At 42.7% G+C, this 14,790-nt stretch overlaps 1 protein-coding gene across 1 annotated transcript in view; it reads right to left on the reverse strand.

The window, feature by feature from the left end:
* LOC120997173 overlaps positions 1-14,790 on the reverse strand; it is a 45,272-nt gene that overhangs the window by 14,704 nt on the left and 15,778 nt on the right. Inside the window, exons 7-13 of the mRNA XM_040427188.1 lie at positions 13,435-13,561; positions 13,144-13,355; positions 12,829-12,991; positions 12,033-12,115; positions 11,610-11,770; positions 6,520-6,682; positions 5,290-5,456 (exon numbers count right to left, since the gene is read on the reverse strand). Of these exons, the coding sequence (XP_040283122.1) occupies positions 5,290-5,456; positions 6,520-6,682; positions 11,610-11,770; positions 12,033-12,115; positions 12,829-12,991; positions 13,144-13,355; positions 13,435-13,561 (1,076 nt within the window). The remainder of the gene's footprint in view (positions 1-5,289; positions 5,457-6,519; positions 6,683-11,609; positions 11,771-12,032; positions 12,116-12,828; positions 12,992-13,143; positions 13,356-13,434; positions 13,562-14,790) is intronic.

The raw sequence follows: 14,790 nt of genomic DNA on the forward strand, positions 1-14,790 counted from the left end.
GTGGGGGTTGGTCAAGCTTTTGGGCTAATGTACTGTATAATATGGAATTATAGTTTTTGATGCCCAGAATAGGTTTGCAAAAGATCAGACTGAGATTTTGTGTGTAAAACTGCAGAACAGCCAGGTGTTACTGTACACTGAGCTCACTTCACATGGCTCTCTGATTCCCCAGCAGGGGGAGGGACTCACAGACACTGCAGGCTGCCAGACTGATGAGTCATACTATTCACATGAACTAGCACGCAGGACTCAGCTCTAAGTGTGATGTCATAATGAGGTGTGGCCGGCCTTCACTCTAGCTGCCTAAGCCAGCCCAGCCTTAGCTGCAGAAAACCAGGAAGTGAACAGCTAGCTGGCAGCAATTGAGAATGAAGTAGCAAGATGAGAATACCCCTTTAAACAATAGATAATTTTATAATGACGACTTGCTGACCACCCATTTACTTCATACGTCCAGGTGGTTGGCACATATCTCGGCATGGACTTTTGTAAACGTCCTTGCAGGGATCAAAACTGCAAGAGTGGGGAGACTGATGTCACTGACCATAGAGAAGGCAACAATGGGTTTTCACCATCCCTGCTTTCACCATCCCTGCCAACGAGCGCTGTGTATAGAAGTCAGCAATAAATAAAATAAAAATGTAATGTTAAATGTCCCCCACAGGGGGCAACAAAGTGTAAAATAAAAAAAATGGGAATTAGTTATACCAGTAATTGGTTTTCCAGGAGTCCAATGTGACAGCACCACAGGAGGTTGTCCTTACAGGCTTTTGTTGAGAAGGAACACCAAGAGGTAAAATCCTCCCCCATCCTCCAGTGATTTTCCCAATTACTACATCAGCATAGATGCAGTCAATTTATTTATATACTAACAATGTTGCATCACATCGCAGTATACTGAACATGGCAAAAAAGAGAGGGTAAATCAGGGTGCTATCATGTTAGACTCTACAAACACTATCCGCTGCATCACTGTTGAAGAGCTGCAAGCAGTATCAGCCAACATAATCCAACCTCCCCAAAGATGCATCTTTTGTGACTTGTGGGCAATTAAAAAACAAACAAAAAAAACAATCAACTTTCTGGTTCATCTTGTCATACTATCACTGGTGGCGGGCTACTTTTTCGTGGGCCATCCTGTATTAGGGGTAGCCTTTATGTTCCGCAAAATGAGGTATGCACACAGCCAGCATCCGTGTTCTATGGATCCGCAATTTGTGGACCGTAAAACACCAAACGTTTGGGGCACAGTCTGACGGTGTGACAGATACCTGGGTCAGTATGCATAGCTTTTTGCTGATTGTATGATAACCTAGCAAAGTATTGTGTTTGATAGTGTCCGTAGCATCCAGGGTCGGTATCCCTGACTCTGTAACCATACATTGTGGACAGGATAACACTTTGTATATGCACTGATTATACTTTTCCATATATACTCTTGCACTTTATCTATATGAATGGTAACTGCCATACACCCGAAGTCTGATGGTTGATTTTAAATGTTCTTAATGTTGTGAGGCCAGCAATGGTTATAACTCTGTGAGTACCAATAAAAATGATGATTATTTGAAAGCAATTGTTGATGGAGTTATGATTTGTGATTTAATCTTATCTATGTATCTATGATTGGTTGCGCTATTGGTGATACTGGATCGCTGATATAATAAATTTAAGGGAAATAAGTGTTGGTTGTTTGTGTGCATGAGCCTTAAGGTTGAGATACAGATTTTTACGGTACTTGGTCTAAGTCCACCATTAAAGAGGACCTTCATCTGTTTAGCCCTAGTCTAATTAGGGTCTTACCTTATAGGGCGGCCCCCACTAATGTCATCGCTCATAGCCATGGAGAATGAGCACCTCCCTGGCAAAGAGCGGTGCGCTCTGATTGGATGCGCTCACAGCCAGGGAGAAGAGAACCGCTCCAGTCTCTGCCTAGTATAACCAAGTCGGGTAATTAGAATATAAGGCACCGAAATCAACGGGGGACAACATCCTTAGGATAGGTCATCAATATTAGATCGGCTGGGGGTCTGACACCCGGCACTCCCGACAATCAGCTGTTTGAGGAGACAGCGTGCGCACAGCGCACGTGCTGTCTCCCTTCTCTCTTCCTGCTCTGCTGCTGTATGTCTATGGGACAGCAGCAGTGAACAGCACGCGCCGTCTCAAACAACTGATCGGCGTGGGTGTCGGACGTTGGACTGTGATTTTAGCACATTATTACAAGATTTTGCCCAGGGCCACATTTTGTCTAAACCCGGCCCTGCACCCAGGTATTTATCTTTGTGGCAAATAAGTCTATCTGAGGTGTGCCCCACTTGAGGGTTAGTTCGTGAAAACCTCCAGCCTGTTTCACACTTGCATTGTAGCATTCCAGTTTTGAGATCCAGCAAAGGATCTCAAAACCTGAATTAAACAGATCTGTGCCATTTAATACATCCAGATGCATCCATTTTGGCCGGATTCGGTAGTATTAAATCAAAACTGAACAAACCAGATCTGGTATGAAAATCATTGTAAGTCAATGGGCGCCAGATCTTTTTTTTTTTTTTTTAACGTATCTCGCGCCCATGACTTACATTGATTTTCATGACAGATCTGGTTTGTTACGCAACAACGGAATGCATCCTGAACAGCTTTGTCCCCATTGACAATGAATGGGGACAAAACTGATCCGTTTTGGCCCAGTTTTGAGATCCTCTGCCTGATCTGAAAAACAGAATGCCACAACATAAGTGTGAAATAGGCCTTCTTTGTTTAGGAACCACTCCCCTGGGTCAATAAGATGTTTGCTTAAGAAGTCTGTTGTGGTGTTCTCCATGCCTCTTTCGTGAATAGCTGATATGGAAAAAACATTCTCTTCTGTCCCGGAAAAATATTTGATGTATTAACTATTGACTGTAGTCATATTGTTGGACCATATTCTCAGATGGAAACTTTGAAGAAGAGCACTGCTTTGTGATAAAGTCCATACTGCTCTTTGTTCTCTGAAATTGGAAGAATGTTCTTTGATTCCCTAAGGCCAGAGACTTTAAAAATACTGATTCTTTATATGAGCTCCGCAGCCCCGCTTGCTGGCATTCATAGTGATCATAGGAGTCATGTTCCAGGTTCTCCTGGTTGGTCCACCATAATAGGGAGCACTTTATCCTTTCTGATAGGTGAATTCTTCTGTATAGAGACAGGTAGCTTTTCATCCAGGTGGAAAAAAAAAATCCTCTGTCATTGACTCTTTTTGGATAACTCTCTTCCTTACTTGTAATTACTTGTAATTAAAGAACTGTTAAATGAAAGCACAGCATTCTCTCAGATTTCTCTTCCAGAAACCTTTTTTTATATGCTGCCTTCTGCAAAATGTTATCTAGAACTAGTCCAAATATATAATTCCTGAGAAGGAATTGAACATAATTTATTCTTGGAAAGTATATCATGCCCGAAGTCTTTAACCAGAGGGCATGTCTTGCGGTATTAAATAATGCTCCATACCTGGCGGCGAATTGGACCGACTATGCCGAAGTGTCAGCCATAAACTCTGTGGTCAACTTTAGCAGAGGAAGGAAGTCAAGAATCTCTTCCCTGGAGGTCTTCATATTAAGATGAAATTGAAGCTGATTGATCTAGTTACATTGATCTAGCTACCGACATGGCAGCTATATTTGTATTAATTAAGGCTGAAGCAGATTCCCAGGTTTTCATTACATGGCTATCCCAAAAATTAAGCCATTCCTGAACTCAACGTTCTCCAGCAGACTGAAGCATTGGTCAACCCCAGAGGAGAAGCGAGAGAAAAAAAAAATACTAAAATAAAAATAAAGCCATATATATGCAAAAATCATCTACATAACCCGAATGGAAAAAACTTAAAAAAATTTGTACTAAACAAACAGGAGGGAGAGAAAATGGCCCGGTCTTGGACTGGTTAAATTCATTAGTTTAAATGCTTAAATGCGAGAAACAAAGGTGTGCACATGGAATTCAGCTTCAGACACAAACAAGTGTTTAAATATATCTCATACAATGTCATTATGGCTAAGGCTACATGGCGACACTGGTTGTGCAACAGCTGTTACAGCCAGGATTGCAGGATAGCAGTGATCCCCTAGAAATGAATGGGATTGCAGAGCGAGTTGGAAAAAATCCAACTCTGCAATCCCGGCCGCAACAGTTCTCGAGCGACCAGTGACGTCATATAGCCCTAGCCTAAGATAAATATAATTAATGTGCTGCAATCAATTACTGGAGTTTCAAGATGATATCTGCTATCATCCAAACATTTAAAGGGTATACCCATGTTATAAAGTTAGAGCATATCACTAGGATATGGCATTATTTTATGATTGTGGGGGTCCAGCCTCTGGAACCCTTACCCATCCAGAGAATAACTCTAATATAATGCTGGTGTAGCAAGCACCGGAGTAGCCAGTGGAGAGGATTGGAGTGGTAGTCGCCCTGATGAGATGATGTGCCACAGTATGTAAATATGTACTCCCTCAAGTCGTTGCTACCTGGGGATCAGTGCAGTGGAAAGGTGGTATAAGGAATCAGACCCGAAGTGTTAGATCGAAACGCGTTGGGCGTTACCGATTAGCATGCAGAGATGTATTTGTAGATGAAGCTTAAAAAGACTGAAGATTTTATTTTCATCTTAGTCCTGGACATCTTAATCCTTGCACAAGAGGCTATACGGGTAGTGCTGGCTTGATTACTGATTTACACAGTCCACTGGGTAATGCAGGCTTTTTTATTTGACCTGGCCTGGATGTGATCTGTGATGTGATGTAAGTGATGGGTGTCTGAACCATAGTCTCTCAACTGCAGCAAAGCTTGGATAGCTATGGTTGCTGGTCTATCTGCTGACTGTAAACCCTGTAGCTTTACAGAATATCTGTAGTTTTGTCTTTGAAGTCTCTCTGGAGTAGTGGTCTCACACATAAGTTTGTTATCTGGTCCCTAGGAGCAGGAGCCATAGGAGGTGCTTCCTTACTCCTCACAGTCCTAGCTAAGACTCCCATCTCCTGCCAAAGAAGTAGAACCAGCCGACTCCTACAAAGATGCCAACAATACCTCACCTGCTGTGTACAGTGCAAACATGACATAACATTACCTAACAAACCAAACTTTGCAGATACTCCCAGGTCTGGGGTACTACACTGAGTTCTCTCCTAAGTTTTCCCTGCACAGCTGCCCCCTGACCACCAGGTTTTGCAGGGAAATTCAGTCAGCTCCATTCATCATATATGATTAAATAAAATAACTCAGTATAAAGACCAGTGTTAAATATTATCTGACCTGGTCTTGCTCAAGGGGTCTAGCAGCTCTGGGTTCAATATGACCCTTCACATGGTTGTGCTGCTCCAGTGTCGATATATTTTTCTTTGCTGCTAGTTCAGAGGTGACTTTCATCAATGAGAGCTTTACGATTTTCATAAGAGCAGTGGCTTCTTGCATGAAAACACCTAGAATTATATACTGACCATAAGAATGTACACATTTGTATAAAAACACACGCATTGTTACTGCAGGTTATTGTCCTGATAAGATGGAAGAAAATGGAACTTAATATGCCCCTATTAAGTGTAAATTATGACGGGAATCAAGTTAAAAGATCCCTCTTAAAGGGCATTGATATAGAAATATTAATAGTAGAAATCCGCTCTCATCAGACTTTGTGTAAGGACAGGCGAATCCCTCAACCGCAGTCAGACAAAGGTGTTACCATCTTGAGTTCTTCTGATCAACTGCCCCTCCTCCACAGTCTGCTCACCTTTTATTTAGTCACAGTAACAATAGAAAGGGGCTGGCCCATCACCTGACCACTTACTTCATGTAACAAGAATACAGGAAGTGATGACACAGGAAGATGAGAAAGTTCAGGTACATATCAAAGGACAGGGGATTGCATCAACGTGGCTGGACAGTGCAATGCACACACCCTATCCCTGTATAAGGAAGGATGAGTCATGTCCATTGTCTGATCAGCCAGATGGCCGCCCATCCCCCATCACTGTCAGCATGGACCCCATTCAATACTGCTCAAACTGACCAGTATCTGGTGAAGATCATTCTACTGGTTCTTATAGGTTTGAGATTATCTGCGAGACATTGCTACAGCTATTGTCAGTATATGGTACGAGTATACCGACAAGGCAGATATGCATGTCTTAAAAGCAGATATGTTTCCAGAAAGGGATAGCGAAGCCGGCGTGGTTTAGCATGGTTAGGGGCATGGATTAGTGGGGTTTGGGTGTAGCCTATGATGTCCTATGTTTTGGGGTTATGCAAGTGGCCACCCTAATGGGAACATTGCATATTAAGCATAACATAATGGGCTTACAATAATTATGAAGTGATGATGCAAGAGACGTAAATTTTTTTTACACATGCTCAGAGAAATCCATGTTATGACATTGTTGGTTGGATTTTATTAAATATCAGCCTGGTTTATAAGTGTATTTTACCTATACTGCCCCTACAGGTATAGAAGGAGATGCTTATGCTAACCTGGTTTCCAGGCCTTACCTTGAGTCTGGTTGGCATTATACGCCTGGTTCATGATCAGGGATGAGCTCTGACTCTGTTGAGAAGTCATTGTGGCTCTTGTACTTTCCTCTTCACCTTCAAGTGGAATTTTCCTCCACTCAACACATTTATTGGACCCCAGTTCTATGGTCTGTAACATTTCCTGGAACAGATAAATACCGTATTTTTCGCTTTATAAGACGCACTTTTTCCCCCCCAAAAGTGGGGGGAAAATGGCAGTGCGTCTTATAAAGCGAACACTGCCATGTTTACTTTGGTGACGCTGATACATCGCAAGCCGCAATGTATCAGAGGGGTGGGAGGAGGGGACGGAGGCTGGCAACACTCGCGGCGGGGCCCGGTGCAGTAACTGTACTGTAATTCATCGGGCCCCGCTCACGGCAATTATCACATGTACAGTCTATAATCTTCAAGCAGTATCTCTGCTTTTAACTAGGGCAATCCTCTGTAGTGCAACTCACTATGAAAGCGGCAGGCAGAGCGGCAGCGTAACCTTGCGATGCTCACTCATTCACGCTCCTCCCACTTCCTTCATGAATGAAGTGGGAGGAGCGTGAATGAGTGAGTATCGCGAGGTTACGCTGCCGCCCTGCCTGCCGCTTTCATAGTGAGTTGTACTACTACAGAGAATTGCCCTAGTTAAAAGAAGAGATACTGCTTGAAGATTATAGACTTTACATATGAAAACTGCTTCATTACAATCTGCTTTCTTCTATACCAGTACTCACTATGAAAGCAGCGGTCCAGCCGGCGCGTGACGTCACTCACTCGGTCATGCTCCTCCCACTTCATTAATGAAGCTGGCAGGAGCGTGACTGACTGAGTGAGTGACGTCACGTGCTGCTTTTATAGTGAGTACTGGTCTAGAAGAAAGCAGAGCATTTAAAAGATTTTACATATAAAGTCTACTGTGTGCCCTGAGGTGTAATGGGGGTCACTATTCGCACAGGGACAATATACTGTGACACATATGATACTGTGACCAGCATAAGATGATCTTATGCTGATCACAGTATCATATGTGTCACAGTATATTGTCCCTGTGTGAATAGTGACCCCCATTACATAAGATGCTATATATGATGCTACATCCCCCATAGTAGTGTATCATCCACACATCCCCCTCATAACAATGCGTCATCCACAGGTCCCCCCATAACTGCGTCATCCACAGGTCCCCCCATAACAGTGTCATCCACAGGTCCCCCCATAACAGTGTCATCCACAGGTCCCCCGATAACAGTGTCATCCACAGGTCCCCCATAACAGTGTCATCCACAGGTCCCCCCATAAGTGTCATCCACAGGTCCCCCCATAACAGTGCGTCATCCACAGGTCCCCCCATAACAGTGCGTCATCCACAGATCCCCCCATAACAGTGTCATCCACAGGTCCCCCATAACAGTGCGTCATCCACAGGTCCCCCCATAACAGTGCGTCATCCACAGGTCCACTAATAACAGTGCGTCATCCACAGACCACCATTAGTTCAAAACCCAGCAAAAGCACACCTTTTGGTTCAAATATTTTTTTTCTTATTTTCCTCCTCAAAAATCTAGGTGCGTCTTATCATCAGGTGCGTCTTATAAAGTGAAAAATACGGTAATATTTTATGCATATAAAGTCTATGATTACTGTTCTCTGGAAACTGCACTTTAGGGCTACTTAGAGCGAGGGACTACAGGGGGTTGCCCTCATCAGTGTGGTATCAGAGTTTGGCTTTTAGGGAATACTAGGAATAGATACATCACTTGTCTCACCTTCTAATATAAGCCCATTTGACCTGGTAAGAGTCTTCCAATGATGCTTTATTCGGATACAATTGCATTGTATGATTTTCTCACCACACTTTTGCCCCTTCATATAGGTTGTAAGTGCATTTTAATACTTCTTGTGGCAACAATACTACTGTTAGGACTGATATACTACTGTTAGGACTGATGTTATCACATCTTATATGTTTATATTTCTAATGTACTTAGTAAAAGTTATTAAGCGGTATTCCGGTTGTTACAAGTTACAGGACAGAGGATAACTATTAGATCCATATGGGTCCTACCGTTAGGATTAGGGATGAGCGCTCCATACAGTATTAGAATGTATTGGCTCAGATGAGCCGAAGTTATTGCTTCGAGACTTTGCATAATAATTTAATAAATTAATTTTTACTGTAAAAAAGCATTTCCCGAACTCGGGTTCGGTTCCAAGCGGTACCTAGCTCAGTACAGTATTCAAATGAGGTTATTATGCGAATTGACTTTCATCCGAAGTTGATTCGCTCATCCCTAGTTAGGAACCTCACTGATCACGGGAATTGGGACCTGATACCCCTCAGAGCAGCAGGTCAAGCATGCACAATGCTGCCCCACTCATCTTTACAGGAGTTTTGGAAACAGCAGAGTACAGTGCTCGACTATTTCTGGAACTTCCATAGAGATGAATGCAGCCGCAGTTTGTATGTCCAACTTGCTGCTCCATTGATTTTGGGGGGCTCCATGGGGTCCCCGTGATTGGTGGGGGTCCCAGCGGTAGGAACTGGAATACACCTTTAAATTCTAATACTTTCACTCATGCTGTGAATATACTGTAATAAAGGAGTTTTCCGGGACTCAGCAGGTTCCAAAACTCACTGGCTTTCACCAACGGCATTTGCTAGGTTTCCAGGTCTCAGGCCCAAACTATTCCTCTCCCTGATGCATGCTCAGATGAGGTAGATTCAGGAGTTTGCACATGCGCCAGGAAGAGGAATGGCCCTAACCACAGATGAAGTGACATCCACAGCCCAGGCTAGAAGCTTGATAAAGTAGGTGACATTGGCAGGAGAAAGTTTTCAAGAAGCAGAGTATTATGTGACTGGATTGCCAAGAGGCTGATCCACATGACTTTGGAATGGAAAGTACAGTTGAAACCAGAAGTTTACATACACTATATTAAAAGACACATATGCATGTTTTTCTCAATATCTGACATGAAATCAGAACAAACCTTTCCTGTTTTTGGTCAATTAGGATTACCATAATTATTATTATTTGCCAAATGCCAGAATAATGATAGAGAGAGAATGTTTAAAGGCATTTTTATTACTTTCTGCAAAGTCAAAAGTTTACATACATTTTATTAATATTTGGTAACATTGCCCTTAAACTGTATGACTTGGGTCAAACATTTTGGATATCCTCCCACAAGTTTCTCACAATAGTTGGTCGGAATTTGGGCCCATTCCTCCTGACAAAACTGTTGTACCTCATCCATGTTTGTTGGTCGCCTTGCTCACACCTGCCTTTTCAGCTTTGCCCATAAATTTTCAATAAGATTGAGATCAGGGCGTTGTGATGGCCACTCTAAAACACTTACTTTGTTATCCTTATGCCACTTTGTAACCAGTTTGGCAGTATGCTTTGGGTCATTGTCAATTTGGAAGACCCATTTCCGCCCAAGCTTTAACTTCCTGGCTGATGTCTTGAGATGTTGCTTCAGTATTTCCACATAATCTTCTTTCCTCATGATGCCATCTACTTTGTGAAGTGCACCAGTCCCTCCTGCAGTAAAACAACCCCACAACATGATGCTGCCACCCCCGTGTTTCACAGTTGGGATGATGTTTTTAGGCTTCCAAGCTACTCCCTTTTTCCTTCCAATGTAACAATGGTCATTATGGCCAAAAAGTTCAATTTTAGTTTCGCCAGACCACAGGACATGTCTCCAAAAATGTAGGTCTTTGTTCCTTTGTATATTTGCAAACATTAATCTGGCTTTTTTATGTTTCTTTTGGAGTAATGGCTTCAACCTGGCAGAGTGGCCTTTCAGCCCATGTTGAAGTACTCGTTTCACTGTGGATATTGACACAATCTTACCAGCTTCTGCCATCATCTTCACAAGGTCTTTAGCTTTTGTTCTTGGGTTGATATGCACATGTCGGACCAAAGCACGTTAATCTCTGGGACACAGAACCCGTCTCCTTCCTGAGCAGGATGATGGCTGGACATTCCCATCTTGTTTGTACTTGCGTATTATTGTTTGTACAGATGAACATGGCACCTGCAGGTATCTTAAAATTGCACCCAAGGTTGAGCCGGACTTGTGCAAGTCCACAATTATCTTCCTGATATCTTGGCTGATTTTTTTAGATTTTCCCATGATGCTACACAAAGAAGCAGTGTGTTTCAGGTGTGCATTTAAATACATCCACAGGTGTGTCTCTAATTAACTCAGATGTTGCCAACAAACCTAACAGAAGCTTCCAAACACATGACATCATCATATGGGCAGTCCAGAATTGTTTAAAGGCATAGTATTCTTAGTGTATGTACACTTTTGACATTGCAGAAAGTAATAAAAATGCCTTAAAACATTCTCTCTCTCATTATTCTGGCATTTGGCAAATAATAATAATTATGGTAATCCTAATTGACCAAAAACAGGAAAGATTTATTCTGATTTCATGTCAGATATTGAGAAAAACATGCATATGTGTCTTTTTATATAGTGTATGTAAACTTCTGGTTTCAGCTGCATATTACAAGTATATTACAAACTTTCTTCTGCAGGCATGTTATGAGTAATTACTGTAGATTTGCAGGACCTGCTGCTTACCAGAAACCCCTTTAATTGTAGAAAGTTCAGTCAGTGACACAAGTTGTATTCCTGGGAGGAAGACAACAAAGACTACAAGGCTCATTTATTAAGACCGGCGTTTTAGACGCTGGTCTTAATAAAGCTCCTGCGCTGGCAGTGGATTGCGTATCCAGCGGCGCTTCTAAATGTAAGCTAATTTCCGAGCTGGCTTACATTTAGACCAGTTTCTACGCCTAAACCAGGTGTAGAAAATGATGAACTAGATGGGCCTGCTGGCCCGCCACCTTCCCCACCCATGCTATGCGCACTTTTTTAGACCTGACATGAGCGGGAAAAAGTTGCAGATTGCAGCGCAACTAACCACTGAATCACAATCTACGCCTGTATTACGCCTAAAATACGCGGATTTCAGGTTAATGAATGACCCCCTACATGTATAGCTGATGCATAGCCAAGAACAGAACATTTCATAAAACAGATAAACCTGGGCTTACCTTGAGCACCTGTATCCTGTGTATAAAGGCCTTATAGAAGGAGAGAGTTTCGCTCCTATGTCTTCCCAGCTGGGATGTCAAGTGAAGATTTTGATCTTCAAGTTTGTCAAACAAAGTCCGTACATTAAAATCCTCCAAGACACGTATTGAGTTCCTTTGATCTGAAACAAAAAATGTTTAACATGCACAAGGTTTCTGTGGCCACCATAAACATAATATGTAGAGGAAGTATAATTTACTTATATAGAGCAAAGGTATGCAACTATATGTTAGGACCCAGTTCAAGGATTTACTTTTGAGATCCCCAAAGTATCAGTTAAATTATTAAAGGGTCCCATTTATAGCGGTCCAACATGAACGGCACAATGACCAGCTAAAGAAAGGCTAGACACCATTGATTATAACAATACTGCATGTCTGTACCTAATCCATAGAATATTTCTTTCTTCCCATTATCCAGTATCTCTCCAGAGCCATGACGTCCAACCGCTTCATAAAACTGGAGACTGAGTAAGAGAAAACATCCAGATATCATAAAAAGCTGTACGGAGAGGTGGTGTGCATAGAGACAAGTATGGCAGAAAGTCACATGTAAAAGTATTATCTGTTACATGAAGATTTACAATATACAAGGTCCTCTAAGGTGTTTTGTATACTGCATATATGAAAGATATTTTATATACTGTTTATAAGGAGGTCACATTGTACATTGTATATAAGGAGGTCATATGTGGTATATTACGCATATGACGGGTGCATGTTATAATGTGTATAAGGAGCTCCTGTGTGGTATATATGGAGGTCATATGGTATATACTGTATATAAGAAAGTTAAGTGTGGTACACTGCATATAAGGAGGTGATATGGTATATAAGGTCATATGGGCTATATCGTATATATAAAGAGGTCACATGATATGGTATAATACTGTATATAAGGTCATGTGTTGTACAGCCTGAATATATGCTTTATAATATACTGTATTTTAGTAAGGCTTTGTTCACATCCCATTTTATCTGTATACATTGGAGGTATACATCAGGGGCATTGCCTGACATATACATCTGACGTATGTCACTATATAGACAGCTCTTTGCGGTGGCCCACCGTATGTACTAGGCGTTTTCCTGGCGTATACACCAAAAGTATTCACCTGAATGTGATGTGAACATGGCCTAATACTGAACATCATATGAACACATGTATCACCAGGACAACCTGTCTCTTGTGAGCACATATTCTGGTGGGATATAGGGTTCTCCAAGACTCCTCCACCTGGGCTTCCAGTTTTTTAGGGGGCTGGGGGTGTAGAGTGAGGGTCGTAGTACCCAGGTCAGGACCAGCAGAGCTACCATTACTGTGAAGAGCAGCAGCAGAACACCTAAATAACATGCAAAGTAGCAGCGTTATTATTAGAGCTGTGGGAGCAGGTTGATTTCTGATATAACATTTAAGAGCGCAGTAATAGGACAGCATGCTGAAACACTTGCCCTAATGGCTGCACAGGGATGAGAGCATTGCACAGTGCATTACCCAGGATTGCTGCCCAGTTTGGTGCCAAGTTGAGTCTCTGCTGAGTGACTATACCCTGCTTGACAAGCTGATAAGGAGAAGATGGCTGGATACGGGAAGCTGCTGGATCACAATACACATTATTCTCTTTCACGGTCACAAAAAGGGATCGATCCCTAATCCCGTTGTCCAGGAACACATATGTACCAGGATCTGTGAATACGTGGGCAAATCTACAACACACAGGTAACACACAATCAGTGCTCTGTCACGGATTAGATGTGATGAAAACTGTGGTCATACAGTGGCTACCTGGAAACATTAATATGGGTCTCCTTGATGAGATGATCAAGTCTCCTGAAGGCTCCAAAGTCCCAGTGCGAGTTGGTGTTAAACAAGTGGTCTTTCTGATACAATGGATAATGACTGGACATCCGCTCTGTAATTTGCAGGTAAGTGATAACTTTTATTGTCAATAGATATGAGACTGATATTAGGTAAACATATGAGATAGATATATGAGATAGATATGACACAAATAGACAGACAGATAAAGGAGGCTGTCCACCTCCGAGACATGTTGCTCTCTGTTTTTATTTTATTTATCAAACTACCATTTTAGTGATCAGCACCTGAAACCATTTTTTTCTCTCCTCTTCATCATATTGTTGTCTCCCTTTTTGTAGTCCCGAGTGGTGGGAGCAGCAGTCACATGCATATGTCTACTCCAGAGTTGTGCCTGAGCGCTACTCTGAGTGCAACTGTCTCCGGAAAGCGCAACCATAACGCTGAGTTTATGCGAATACCTATACAGTACTTCACTAGGAAGCTCACCTTCTCCCTGGCTGTGACTGGATCGCGGCACAGCCAGGAAGAAGGAGACGCCCATTGAGAAACCCTGGCGTCTCCTCCTCCCTGTACCGATGCTGAGTATTAACATACTGAGCGGGAAAACTGCTGGGGGGCACAGCGGGGCGCAGGAGCAATATTTGAAAAAAACAGGCAGGGTGGCAGCATCAGTGGGGGGTACCCCACAAGTAAAGGTATTTATCTAAACCAAAAAAAACATGAAAGGTCCGCTTTAACAAAAGATAACTATACTTGTAATACCGGTACAATGCAGTGAGAACACAGAGAAAAGGTCTACACTGCATATTGTTCTCAGAAACTAACTTAAAGGGAGTCTTTCACCTAAACTGACCATTATAGAACACTAACACCATTATCAGCATTATAGTCCCCATATTGGAATGCTACTTACTGTTTAGCTGTCCGTCGCCTATTTTCTTCAAAAAACACTTTTATTCAATATGCAAATTAGGTCTGAAGGTGCCCAGGGGCGACGTTCAAGCGGCCAGTGCCCAGGCCCCTCGTCGCTTTTCATATGAAACCCCTCCCCTTTCACCTCTCTGGCCCGCACTAGGTTCTTCAGAAATCCAGCGCCGTTCACAAGATTCACCGCGCCTGCGCACTTCATTCCCCATTCCGGCACATTCCGGCACATGCGCATTAAACGCCCTTGTGCCTCTGCCCATAATGGGGAATGAAGTGTGTAGGCACGGCAAATCTTGTGAACGGCGCTGGCGCTGGATTTCTATAGAACCTAGGGCAGGCCAGAGGGGTGAAAGGGGAGGGGTTTCATATGAATAGCGACGAGGGCCCTGGGCA

The sequence above is a fragment of the Bufo bufo genome, chromosome 1 (assembly GCF_905171765.1).
Source record: "Bufo bufo chromosome 1, aBufBuf1.1, whole genome shotgun sequence".
NCBI lineage: Eukaryota > Metazoa > Chordata > Amphibia > Anura > Bufonidae > Bufo > Bufo bufo.